The sequence below is a fragment of the Hyperoodon ampullatus genome, assembly GCF_949752795.1.
Source record: "Hyperoodon ampullatus genome assembly, chromosome: 7".
Classification (NCBI taxonomy): domain Eukaryota; kingdom Metazoa; phylum Chordata; class Mammalia; order Artiodactyla; family Ziphiidae; genus Hyperoodon; species Hyperoodon ampullatus.
The window spans coordinates 90,017,949-90,030,099 of NC_136920.1; the positions used below are offsets into that span (position 1 = coordinate 90,017,949).

At 50.4% G+C, this 12,151-nt stretch overlaps 1 protein-coding gene across 6 annotated transcripts in view; it reads right to left on the minus strand.

Moving 5' to 3' along the window:
- The window catches only part of PKNOX2 (PBX/knotted 1 homeobox 2), a gene marked incomplete at both ends in the record, with an annotated part of 74,496 nt that overhangs the window by 8,254 nt on the left and 54,091 nt on the right, over nt 1-12,151 (minus strand). For 2 of the 6 annotated variants that reach the window (XM_079708119.1, XM_079708121.1), the window contains 3 exons: nt 8,539-8,658; nt 9,472-9,569; nt 10,238-10,367. The exons of 2 other annotated variants lie outside the window; for them this stretch is intronic. In XM_079708119.1, coding sequence (XP_079564245.1) covers nt 8,539-8,658; nt 9,472-9,569; nt 10,238-10,367 — 348 coding nt within the window. The remainder of the gene's footprint in view (nt 1-8,538; nt 8,659-9,471; nt 9,570-10,237; nt 10,368-12,151) is intronic. 2 more of the 6 variants (XM_079708120.1, XM_079708122.1) reach the window with 2 other exon arrangements.

Sequence of the window (12,151 nt, forward strand, 5' to 3'; positions counted from 1 at the left end):
CCCACACCCCCTGTATCTTTAACCACATCCATTCCACCTCTGTCAGCTACTGTGCTTTTTAACATATTGTTGATCTTCACCATAGGTAGGTATTATTATCTCCATTTTATGAAGAGGAAATTGACATCAGCGAAGTTAATTGACCCGCTCTAGGTCATATAGTCGGTAAAAAATGGAGCACGGCTCAATCTCAGGTCTGTCTGCCTCCAAAGCCTTGTTCCTTCTACTGTACCAGGCTGCCCTAAAGGAACTAATCTTTTCTACAGACCAAACATCCCCAGCCTTTAACCATTCATCACGTGACACGTTTCCTGTCGCAGTCATTTGAACAGACATTTCCCCATCCTGGCTGCCCTTCTCTGGACACGACTTGTTGAAGGACCTTTTGATATCTGATGCTCAGTCCTGGACACACTATGCTGGACGTGTCTGACCAGCAAGATGGGCAAGCCCCCTCACCTCTATTGAGTCGTCTATTCCCCAACCCCTTGCGTGTGTGTTTGTGTAACAGCACTTGATTACATCACGGATTGACCGCTCGTAGTATGTGTATGATTTATTCTCCCGATTAATTTATCAGCCCTTTGAGTGACGAAATCATGTCTCCTACCTGAAGCTTAGGTGCTAGTGGACAGTTAAAGATCTGTGTTCTGGTGGAGAGAAGTCCCCGGGATTCAGGAAGAACAAACAAGAGATCTTCCTCTACTTTCAGGGAACAGAAATAAACCTGGGTAAACGCTGAGACGGGAGAGCACAGACTTTGTCAGCTTCTCCCTTTTTGGTGCCTTGTTGACTCTTCCCAGGACCCCTCTCACAAATCCCCGGGTCTTCATGTTATCCTACAGTCAGCTTCCTGAATTGGAGGCCTCTGGCCTCTAGGGCTTCACAGTCAAATCCCCTGCAACTATGTTCATGATGATGGAGATACAGCTTTCATCAGATTCTCAAAAGGGTCAAGGACCTAGAAGAGGTTGAAGACAATTGCTAGGAACCTTTCCTCTGGCACCCCAGTCTGGCTTACCTCCTCAAAATGCTGTGTTTAAAAATGTTCTAATCTTCATCTTCTACCAATAATAAGCACTGGCACTCTTCCCATGAAAGTGATCTTAGCTGAGTGGGTGTAGAAAACCAAGCTTTTGGACTAATTCATACCTAAGCTGTGAAGGAGTGATGCCTCAGGGTCTCGTTGTAGGTATTTTGACAAGGATTGGATAATTTTAAGTGGGTCTCTGATGAGTGAGATTTCAGATAAGGTGATGAAGTTAAAGGAAAAAGTAGCAGACAAGATATTCTGGAACAAGAATGGTTCAGTCTCCCTAGGCCATTTTCTGCTTTTCAAGATTTCTTACTTTCCTCCACAGATTCCCTAGAAGTGTCAAGGTTTCTCTCAGCGTTTTCCAAGGCAGGGCAGATTGTGGGGATTCCTGGAGGGAGACTGGGGGTATTTGTAGCAGCAGCTGTGTCTGTATCAGGACAAAGTACCTTCACATCCATCATCTTATTCTAGCTGGGTATCATGATTCCCATTTTACAGCAGAGGAAACTGAGGCTTAATGAGGTTAAACAATTCACCGCAGGTCTGCTGGCTACGTAGAGGGGTCAGTGAGACTCAAATCTAGATCCTGCCTCCGAGTTCCATGCCCTTTCCATAGACTGTCTCTCTCTGTTGTAAGAGCCACCACTGTTCTAAGTCAGCAGTCGATGAAGCCTGTACATGGGTCTCCGACAGGGATAGATGCATGCTTCCTTCAGAGCTTAACACAATGCTAGGCACGGGGAAGGGGGCAAGAATGTTTGCTGAGTGACTGAGGGCAACACCAAGGCGCAGAGGCAACCAACTGGATCCCACCTCCACAAGCCTTCCTTGGCTGGGAGCCTGTGTGCAGGGCACACACTGTACCTGGGTGTGCAGCAACCCTGTTTCTTCCAGCAGGGATGAGCCCAGCATGTGAGGCTCTAGCCCTGTGGGTGAGGAGAGCTGGCAATCTGACAAGGAATCTCAAAGATAAGGACGGGCTCAGAATCGTGGGGTGTACACGAATATGTGTAGCAGCATCACTCAAGACCCAAAAGTTGAAACAACCCACATGTCCATAAACTGATGAACGGATAAACAAAATGTGGTCTATCTACACAATGGGATACTGTTCCGTCATACACAGGAATGAAGCACTGCTATATGGTACGATATGGATGAACCCTGAACACATCATGCTAGATGAAAGAAGTCAGTCACAAAAGACTCCACATCATACAATTTCACTCATGTGAATTATCCAAAAGAAGCAAACCCATCGAGACAGAAAGTAGATCACTGGCTTCTAGAGGCAGGGGAGTGACAGCTAATGGGTACAGGGTTTCTTTCCAGGGTGATGAAATATTCTGGAATGAGATAGTGGTGATGATTGCAGAGCTTTGTAAATATACTTGAAACCTCTGAATTGTACAGTTAAAAAGAGTGAATGTTATGGCATGTGAGTTATATTTCAATACCAAAAGAATCAAACAGAGAAGGCCCCTGGTGTTTTTGTGCACTCAGCTTTTGTGACTATAGCCAAGTTTATACGAGGGCCCTGGAGCAAGGTCCTCAGCTCTGTGGGGCAGGGGTGAGATGGCTGCAAGCAAAGTGTAACTGTGACCCTGGCTGGATGTGTGCCAGGCTTGTGGATGTGATGGATATGGAAGGAAGAGGAGGGATGAGATAGTAAGACAGCCTCACTGTATCTAAAACTAGGGCCAGGCTATGAAAATCCTGCAGCTGTCCCAGGACGGGGCTCTGGGCCTCAGCTGAGGGTCGGGGTCCCCCCTTTGCTTTACCTAGACTTTGCATGGGAACCGAGAGATGCTGTGGTTTCTTGCGTCAGTGCAGAGGCAGTAACAGCCTAGTGGGTGAGACATTAGAGGCTCAAGCCACACAGACCTGGGTTCAAATCCTGCGGGACCTTGGGGAATGCGTTACCTTCATGGAGCCTAGTTTTGTTATTGGTAAAATGAGGATCATTTCACCCGCTGGCTGGGCGGGTGAAATGAGATGATGCAGGAAGATGCTTGGCCCGCACCCGACGCACGGAAGTAGCTAAGGGAGGAGGGGCTCCTTTGATGGTGGCAGGACCGCTGGGGCTTGGTTTCTTCTCTAGGCTCCCCCCACCCTCAGAAAGTACTCTGTAAACTTGCTCCTGTGCTTGGGTAACAGCAGCACAGAGAACAGTCACATTTTTGACGGAAATAAGCAGAATCACCCAGGCAGGACAGGGGGAGGCTGGGATCTGGACAAGAGGGGATGAGGGCAGAAGCGGGGGTTGGGCTGCGCCCCTCCCTCTCTCCTCCATGGATTTGTAATGGAATGATTGCTTCCAGCAGGAGTTTAGCTGCTTTCAGCCAAAATGCAGTAGCAAGAAAAGCTCACTGGATTCTTCAGGGACCCAGAAGCAAGGAACTGATGGATGAAACCATCCCAGTCTCACTTCAGCCTAACAGCAAAAAGGCTCCGGGGTTTAGCCTCCATTTCAGGAGCACACTGTCATCTGAATACATTTCTATAGCTGCCAGTGCCCCAGAACAGTGGAAATGACAAGAAGCCTCGGACACAGGGCAAAAGGAATCAAAGAATACTAACTTCTGCCCGAGGGAAAGAAGAAAACAGGAAAACCAGCATCTACAATAGAAGTTCTAATAACCGATCTCTATTAAACAAGTCTGCAGATTATACCACGCTCTGCCTTTCTGCTATCAACCATTAGAACTGCTGTCTACAGTATCCTGAAGGCTTGAGATGAATAGATTACTTTGTAGAATGTTCATTAGCCAATTTATGTGCTTGTCAGAAAGTCAGCAGTGTTTGTGTTGACTAGTTTATGCCAGTTATGCGTGTTACTGTAATTATGTAACTTTATTCTGTAAACCAATAAAATACGAGTGCAAAAAGCAAGAGTTGTTGCTAAGAAAACTAAGTGGAGTGCTTTGGAAAGACTCCAGACTCAAATTTGCTTAAAAGTGAGATCAGGTGAGACAAGGACAAGTATAAGAGACTGGGATACACAATAAAAATCTAGAAATATCCTGCAGACAGATTACTTCCCAAAAGCCAAAGTTCTTATTCCATTTTAAATAAAGATGAAATTTATAGATCTTATAGGAGAAGTTTGTGCAAGTAAAATGACAAACTTTAATCAGAAAATGACCTTGTCCTTATATCAAAACATTAGCAAACAAATATATTATGTATGTCTTTTAAATCAAAATAAAATGTATCTTACATGTACCCCTATGTTCATAGCAGCACTATTCACAATAGCCAAGACACGGACACAATCTAAATGTCCATCGGCAGATAAATGGATAAAGAAGATGTGGTATACACACACACACACACACACACACACACACACACACAAAATGGAATACTACTCAGCCATAAAAAAGGCTGAAATAATGCCATTTGCAGCAACATGGACGGACCTAGAAATTATCATACTAAGTGAAGTAAGTCAGAAAGAGAAAGACAAATACCATATGATATCACTTGTATGTGGAATCTAAAATATGACGCAAATGTATATATCTGTGAAACAGAAACAGACTCACAGATGCAGAGAACAGACTTGTGGTTGCCAAGGGGGATGGGAGTGGGGGAGGGAAGGATTGGGAGTTTGGGGTTAGCAGATGTAAACTAGTATATATAGGATGGATAAACAACAAGGTCATACTGTACAGCACAGGGAACTATATTCAATATCCTGTGATAAACCATAATGGAAAAGAATATGAAAAAGAATGTAAACATATATATGTATAACTGAGTCACTTTGCTGTACAGCAGAAATTAACACAACATTGTAAATCAACTCTACTTCAATAAAATAAATTAAAAAAATAAAATGTATCTTTTTAATGGTTGTTTCTTCCTTCAATCAACTTTTCCAATTAAACAATCAACAAATTAGTTGTCTCCCCTGCACTGGATATGAGAACATCACTGATATTGAGATCTGCCCTTTTTCATACCTTTTCTAAGACTGAACAGCTACTATATGCCTAATACAACGTTGCCACAGAGTGGGGTTCTCCAAGAACTACAGTCTCAGACTTGTTCCTCAGAGCAACAATGAAAACAAGAGTGACTCAGAGTGATCAAATATTGGGGAAAAGCTTCAAGCCATGCCCCCTCTTGCAAATTGACGATGCCCCTCTAGTATACTAAGGGTAAAGAAATAAGCTAAACTTCATATAACCAGATTTTCTCAAATCTGTTTCATCAGGGTACCCTTTCTTGGGAGCAACACCTATAACATCCTGTAAAGGTACCCACTTTGGGAAACAATGCTTTGGGGCCCAGAGAAGAGGTATCATGTATGATCTCTATTCTTAAACAATATACAGCTGAGTCAGAGATATACAACATGTAGATTCGACACACACACATATACACACAGAACAGGTAAGTAACAGTATTAGTCAATGTATTCTTAGGGTCAGATGATGGGAGAATCAGGAGGTATTACAGATCAGAACAACAGATCAGCCATCCACCTCTAAATAACTTTCACAGATGTTGGGCCTTGGCCTCAAAAACTTGCTCTTGGTCTGCTGTTCTAGAAAGTTCACATTTCTTGAGTGTGATTGTGTATCAGGCATGGCTCTTTACATAAGTTATCTCATTTAGTTTTCTCAACCATGGAAAATGGGTATTATCTCCTTTTTCAAAGAAATAAAGTGATTGCCCAGCTAGTAGAAGGGCCTCAATTCATATTCCTGTCTGTCTGGCTTGAAAGCCTGTCTTCTTTCCACTGTGCCCTGTTACCAAGAGCCTTCACAGGCTTTTTCCTGAGCTGGGGTTTAGGGGAATTGTGTGCCCATCTGTATCTGGGGAGCCAGCCTTGGCCTGCAGGGGACAACTGAGTCATGCTAAGTCCCTAGAGCCTGGACTTCTCCCCATCTTCTTCCTCCCCCTCTTCCAGAAGTTCTGAGTTCAGACTTTAAAGGCCCACGGGTCACTCTCTTGTCCTCTCTCCATGGCCTCTGTGGGGAAGGCATTAAGTGGGGGAGGACTAGCCAATGTCAAGTGCTTTATCAACAGTATCCACACTGCGTGCACTCTAAGCTGCAGCGGGCCGGGGGCGGGCTACAGCCTCACTCAGACAGTTCAGCAAGTCCCCGCCATCGTTCCGGGTCCCTTCTGCAGCTCTGACCTGGCTCCTTCTTTCCCCTCTGCTTTGTGCTCAGCCGCTACACCCTCTCTTCCCTGCCTCTACTTTCCTCTGCCTTCCCACGTCCGGCTGGAGGTGGCCATGGAGTGGAAGGGAAAGACCCTGAGCCTTTGAGGGGGCTCAGCAGGAGGGAGGCAAAGGGCAGGGCGAGAGGCAGGACATGAACTGAGTCCAAGGTCAGAGGAGGGATGGAGAGTGTGACCCTCCGTCTCAGGCTGAAGACTTAACTCAGGGGTGAGTTGCCATCGGGTTCGGGAGGCACCGGAAGTGACAGGAGTCAGGCGAGGGGCACTGGCCTGGACATCAGGCTCCTCTCCCTCCTATACTTGCCTTTTCTCCCCTCAGAAGTAAGGCTGTAGGTGTGTTCACATCAGTCTTCAAACATGCACAGGATGGGGGTAGGGAAAGGAAGAGAAGCGAGGGAACGAACATTTAATAAGACCCAGTGTGCTAGGGTCTTTGCACTCATTTCACTGCTCCGTCATGATCGCCACAAGCGGTGAGTGTGGCCAGATCACAGAAGAAGAGGGAAAGCCTAGATGTGAAGCTGGGTTTGGTTGCCTCAAAAGCCCATGAGCTTTCCACCAAACCCACAGCCCTACAGTTACACAGCAACACAATGTAACACATGGCCTCCTCTAGGTCCATGGCCGGGGAGGTAGCCTGGGTGCCCCCAACTTGGGTGTTACAGCTCAGTGCACAGAGACAGAACCTCCCCTACAGAGGCCCTCTTCCCGGCGCTGGGGCTGGGAGCTTCGCACAGACACTGGGCTCTCAGGGCCACCAAGTCCATCTGAGCCCTCTGGCTCTCTAACAACATGGAAGAGAGAACAGGCAGGAGACCTGGGCATCCCCACCACGAGCTCCAGATACTGAGTCAGAGCAAGAAGCCAAGGCTGGGCCTGGCTTCATCACTAGGCTCCGGGAGTCTCTCCAACCTCCTCTCCTGGCTTTAAGCCTCAGCCTTCCAGCGCTTTCTCTCCAAATTTGGTTATTGTTTGCTCCCAAGGTGGTGCCTTCAAGATGTGCTTCCTCAGCAAACGCTGGGGCGGCCCCGAGTCCTCATTCCCCAGAGTTGGCGGGGAGGGTGTACATACCGGTGGGGGGCGCAGAGCTCAGGCCACATCCAGCACCTCAGAGCAGTTCTGGCCATCTGCCGGGGGGCAGGAGATCCTAAGATCCCCAGATCCTAGGACCACCTGGGCCTGGGCGCCCTGGCTCTTGGAGGCACTTCCATTTCAAATAAAGGGCTGATGATTGACTGATTAATTAGTTCCCACGATCCGCTGGCTTTCTCTCCTCGTCTCTGAAGAAAGAGTCCCCCTAACTGCTGATTCTTCCCCACACTTTTCCCACCAATATATCTACAGCCCCAAGCTTGGTATTTGTCTTCTGTCTGTGTGTCTATTACTCATGCCAGGCCAAGAGCTTGCAGTCCACTGGGAGCCCGCCTGTGCTCAAAGAATCTACCTCCCCACCCCAGACACAGACACACACACACACACTCAGCCCAGACAGAGTCACTGGCTTTCTTCATTGCTCCAGCCCTTGAATGATACTAGGAGGTTGCAGTGTTGAAGTCACTCCTGATATTCAAGGCCTGTCTGCTGCAACTTACACTGCACACAAACACAGCTACCGTCATGGTAGGTGCACAGGGCAGGTGCTTTATAAACATTATACTTAAATCTGAGGCTGAGCCATCATTTTACGAAAGAGGCTCATGAAAGCAACTGCTCTGCCTTTCTGAGCTCGGCTGGTTACGTGAGGCCAGGATTTCTGCCTGGGCGGCTCCTCCCAGGGGTGGGCTCAGCCACGGCTCCCCAGTCTGTGCCTCCTCTGGCTGCCCTGATCAGAGGGAAACGGACGCACACCCTCTGCTTCTCCCCGCACTGAGGACTCGGGAAGCAGAAGAGTCCTGATGGAGAATCAGCATTTTCTTCCACGGGAGAGGGCAGGGGTGAGCATGGTTGACCGCGGGAGGAGGTTCTGAACCAGTAAGCACAGCCCCGGCTCCCACGGAATCTCACCCTGTCCCTGAAACCACCCTGTCCACTTGCCCAGTACTGCATTCTCTCCAGAATGTGTCTGTCCCCATTCCCTCATCGATGTCACACTTTTTTGAGGCGGCAGCCGCAAGCACTGGAACTCCCAGCTGTAGGTCCCATTTAAGCCTCCCTCTGCCGTGGCCTCTGGACGATGGTATCCCTATCAGAGGGCCTCTCTTTGAGGCCACACCCTCTGCAGATCTAGGGATGATGGTCTGGTGCCCAAGGGCTTCTTCATACCCCACGCTGCAACTCCACACCCCAACACACACACACTCACTCACCATGAGATGCTGGAAGAGCCAAGAACGCATTATATTGGTGGCATGCTTGGGCAAGACTCCTCGTTTGTTCTTGGACTTCTTATCCTCATTGTCCAGGAGGGAGGTGAGGTCAAGGTTAACCTTCAGGGCACGTGGAGAAAAAATCAGCATCAGCAGCCTGGCGGGCCAGCGGCTAGGGACCTGTTGCCATAGAGACGGCAGCCTCTCGCTGCCAATCCCCTTTCCCAACTCATTCTGAGGGCCCGGGGGAGGTTACCTTTCCTGTCACCCAGCGCCAGCCTCTCAGAGGATGGGAAAAGGGAAGGCGGTGAAGAGGGAGGAGAGGGGATGAGAGAGGAGACAGAGGAAACGGGGTCATGCAAAGGGCACAGGAGAGAGAGATTTGCCGTACACCATCCCACAGTTATTAGCATTCCTGGGGTACAGTAGAGTCTGCACAGCGCTTTCCTATCCATTACCATGGTCAGCCCTCACATCAGCTCTGTAGGCTGGTGGGGCTAGTGTGCAGCTGGTGTTAATCCCTCGTCTATGGATAAAAACTCAGAGGCTCAGAGAAGTTAGGTGACTTATCTGAGATGGCAGAGTTAATGTCAGACCTCGGGCCTCTGACTTCAGATCTTCTCACTCCCACCCTGGCCCCCTTGTGTATGCGCTACCCCACTGAGCTACAGAGTGGCTCCGAGTGCAGACCAGGAATAGGAAGTGCAGGATCCCTCGCTGTAACCCCGAGAGGCAGCAAAATCCCAGTTGATAAAACCTTTCCAACACCCACCTTCTTTTCTGTCAAGTGGGGGTAATGATACCCCTTAGAGGACTAATGAGGATGTAAGGAGATCCTGGTGTAAAGTGCCGAGCAGGCAGTAAGGCGTTACGGTTGCCCTCCCCCAAACCCATGCACATATGCACACACCTACACTGTACACACACACTCACCTGTGTGTTCTGGATCTGGATGGCTCCCTGGGGGATTGCTTGGGTGACCACCTGACCCTGGGAGGTTACCATGGTAACCGGCTGGTATAAGGCTCCACCTGAGGAGACAACCACTTTTGGAATCCCCTGCCATAGGGGTGGGTAGGAGTGAGGGCAAGCAGGGTTCCCAATGCCCTTGGCACTCACGTGTAAACACCCTCTACTCCGGAGGCATTCAGCCCCTGTGGAGGAGGGGTGGGATGGGGATGGGGTCCAGAGAATAGAGTCTCTCTGTGTGTTTGGCGGAAGGGTCTCTGACGGGCTTATGAGACTTTGACCCAAATTTGTTCCAAACCACCATCATCAGGTCTTGCTAACCATCTATAAGCTTACAGAACACTTTAGTCAAGAAACGCAGCTGCTAGGGGCTTCCCTGGGCGCAATGGTTGAGAGTCCGTCTGCCGATGAAGGGGACACGGGTTCGTGCCCCGGTCCAGGAAGATCCCACATGCCGCGGAGCGGCTGGGCCCGTGAGCCATGGCCGCTGCGCCTGCGCGTCCGGAGCCTGTGCTCCGCAACGGGAGAGGCCACAGCAGTGAGAGGCCCGCGTACCGCAAAAAAAAAAAAAGAAGAAGAAGAAACGCAGCTGGAAGCCCCTCCCTCGGCAGGGGGCGCCTCTCCCATTTCCTAGGACGTTTTGTTCAGGGCCCTGCCCCCCAACCCTGGAATTCCCTCAGGGCCACCCGGCCTCCTCCCAGGGGTGTTCCCCACAATCCGCTGCACAGACCTGACACCACTTGTGAGTTGACAGTTGTCATGGCGATGTTGCCCTGCTGGAGCGCTGAGGCTGGGACCACAATCCCCTGGGGATTATTGGAGACTCCAGACATGGAACTGGGGGAATTCTGCAGGAGGTCCTGGCAGTAAGGGAGGCGTGGTTTGTGACAATGCCACTAAGAGCTTAGGTGCCACAGCCCCAAATTTCTCCTCTCCCCTCCCCCTTCCTGCCTTCCCTCCTCCCTTTTCCTGCTCCTCCCAGACCCAAATCCAGAAAGCAATTCTCATGCTCCCTAGAAAGTGTGAAGAAGAAGGCTCAGTCTGAAAAAAAACCAACCAACAATAGTCAAGCATTTAGCCATTCCGTTCCCCTGCAAACCTGAGACATAAATTATCCCAGAAACCAGTGGTCCCCACCTTGGCTTCACTTTGCAAGTTCCAGTATCGGTAGCTAGGTTCCATCCCCGGTGATTCTAATTTAATTGGTCAGGGGTGTGGCCAGGGCTTTTGGCCGTGGGCGGGTGTTGAAAGCTCCCCAGGTGATTCCAACCCGAGGCCACGGCTTCACCTGCTCGGAACCTCCTCATCCTTCGCACTCAGTTGTCTCCAGATGCCCCACTCCCACCCCAGGGCCTCGCTTCCCTGTACCTGTATCGCAGCACTTATTACACCAAGATCCACACAAAGTGGCCTCCGACATGTTCTCTTTGTATCCTTAGCACGTAGTTTAGGGCCTGACACATCACGGCTGCTAAAATATTTGCTAAATAATAATAAAAAATAGCCGCCTGGCCTCTTCATAACCTGTCTTCCAGGAATCTCACATGAGCCTCCCCTCAGCCAGCCTCGGGCACATTTCATCGGCTGCTTCCTCTCCCTTGGCCCCCAACACAGAGCCCACCACGGAGGTCCCCTCCGCCCCACACTGTCACTGCCTGCCCGTTTCCCCCAGACAATCCAAAGCAGCTAAGAAAACCATTTTCCCCCCGGTACCTTCAGCATTGCCACCTAAGAGCTGGGCTAGGACCGCTTAGACTTGATGTAGAGGGACGGGAGGGAGGCTCGGCCGTGGGTCTCCAACAAGGGCAGCAAGGCCTCCCTGCTTGGCGGCGGGGCGCTCCGCTCTGCTCGGGAGGGTTTGTGAGGAAGCAATTGGGTATGAGAGGTCGGGGTCTCCAGGCTTCATCTGGAGACAGCAAGGCAGGCGCGAACGAGGTGTAGTGCCCGGAGCCCGAGGAGACCCACCAGGGTCGCTTAGCGCCCAGCCTCCGGTGCCCCCGACCACAGGCCCACATGTAAAAACAGGGCTTGAACCAGGTAACCTGCCCAAAAGGCCAGCTGGAAGGAATTAGGCAGGAAAACGGCCAAGCAAATAGGGGGAAAAGGAGGCCCCTGGCTTCCTAGCTTTCGTTTTAGGACCAGAGGAGCTTGGGCCTTCGGGCTGCAGGAAGGTCTAGAGTGTGGAGTGAGGAGAAACGTGTACTTGGAGGAAACCCGGAGCCAGTGACGGCACACAGGGAGCGACAGACAAAGGAGAAGCATCAAAGGCCAGGGGACAGCCAGGGCGCGTCACCTCCCAGACCCTGGCACCCGGGAAGCTGGCCAAGCCTCTCACAGAAAGAGGCAGTCGGTACTGACTTACGCGTCTCATCTCATTCGATTCAGCTGCTTAACCCCCCTTGGCATCTCCTCGGAGCTGCCTCTTCTACCCTCCCGTACTGTCCGGCTCAGGGCTATAAATATGCAGCAGCGGGGCGGGAGTCTGGCTTCTCCTCCTCCACGCCCGGGCCTCCCATCTGGCTCCTGGGAGGAGGCCTCGCGCCCATACTCGGCTCACCTCTGCAGCTGTGACCTTGGGGAAGGGAGGGAGCGGCTCCTGCCTCGACTTTTCCTTTCTGGGATCGGTGAGGGCCTCCCCACCAGC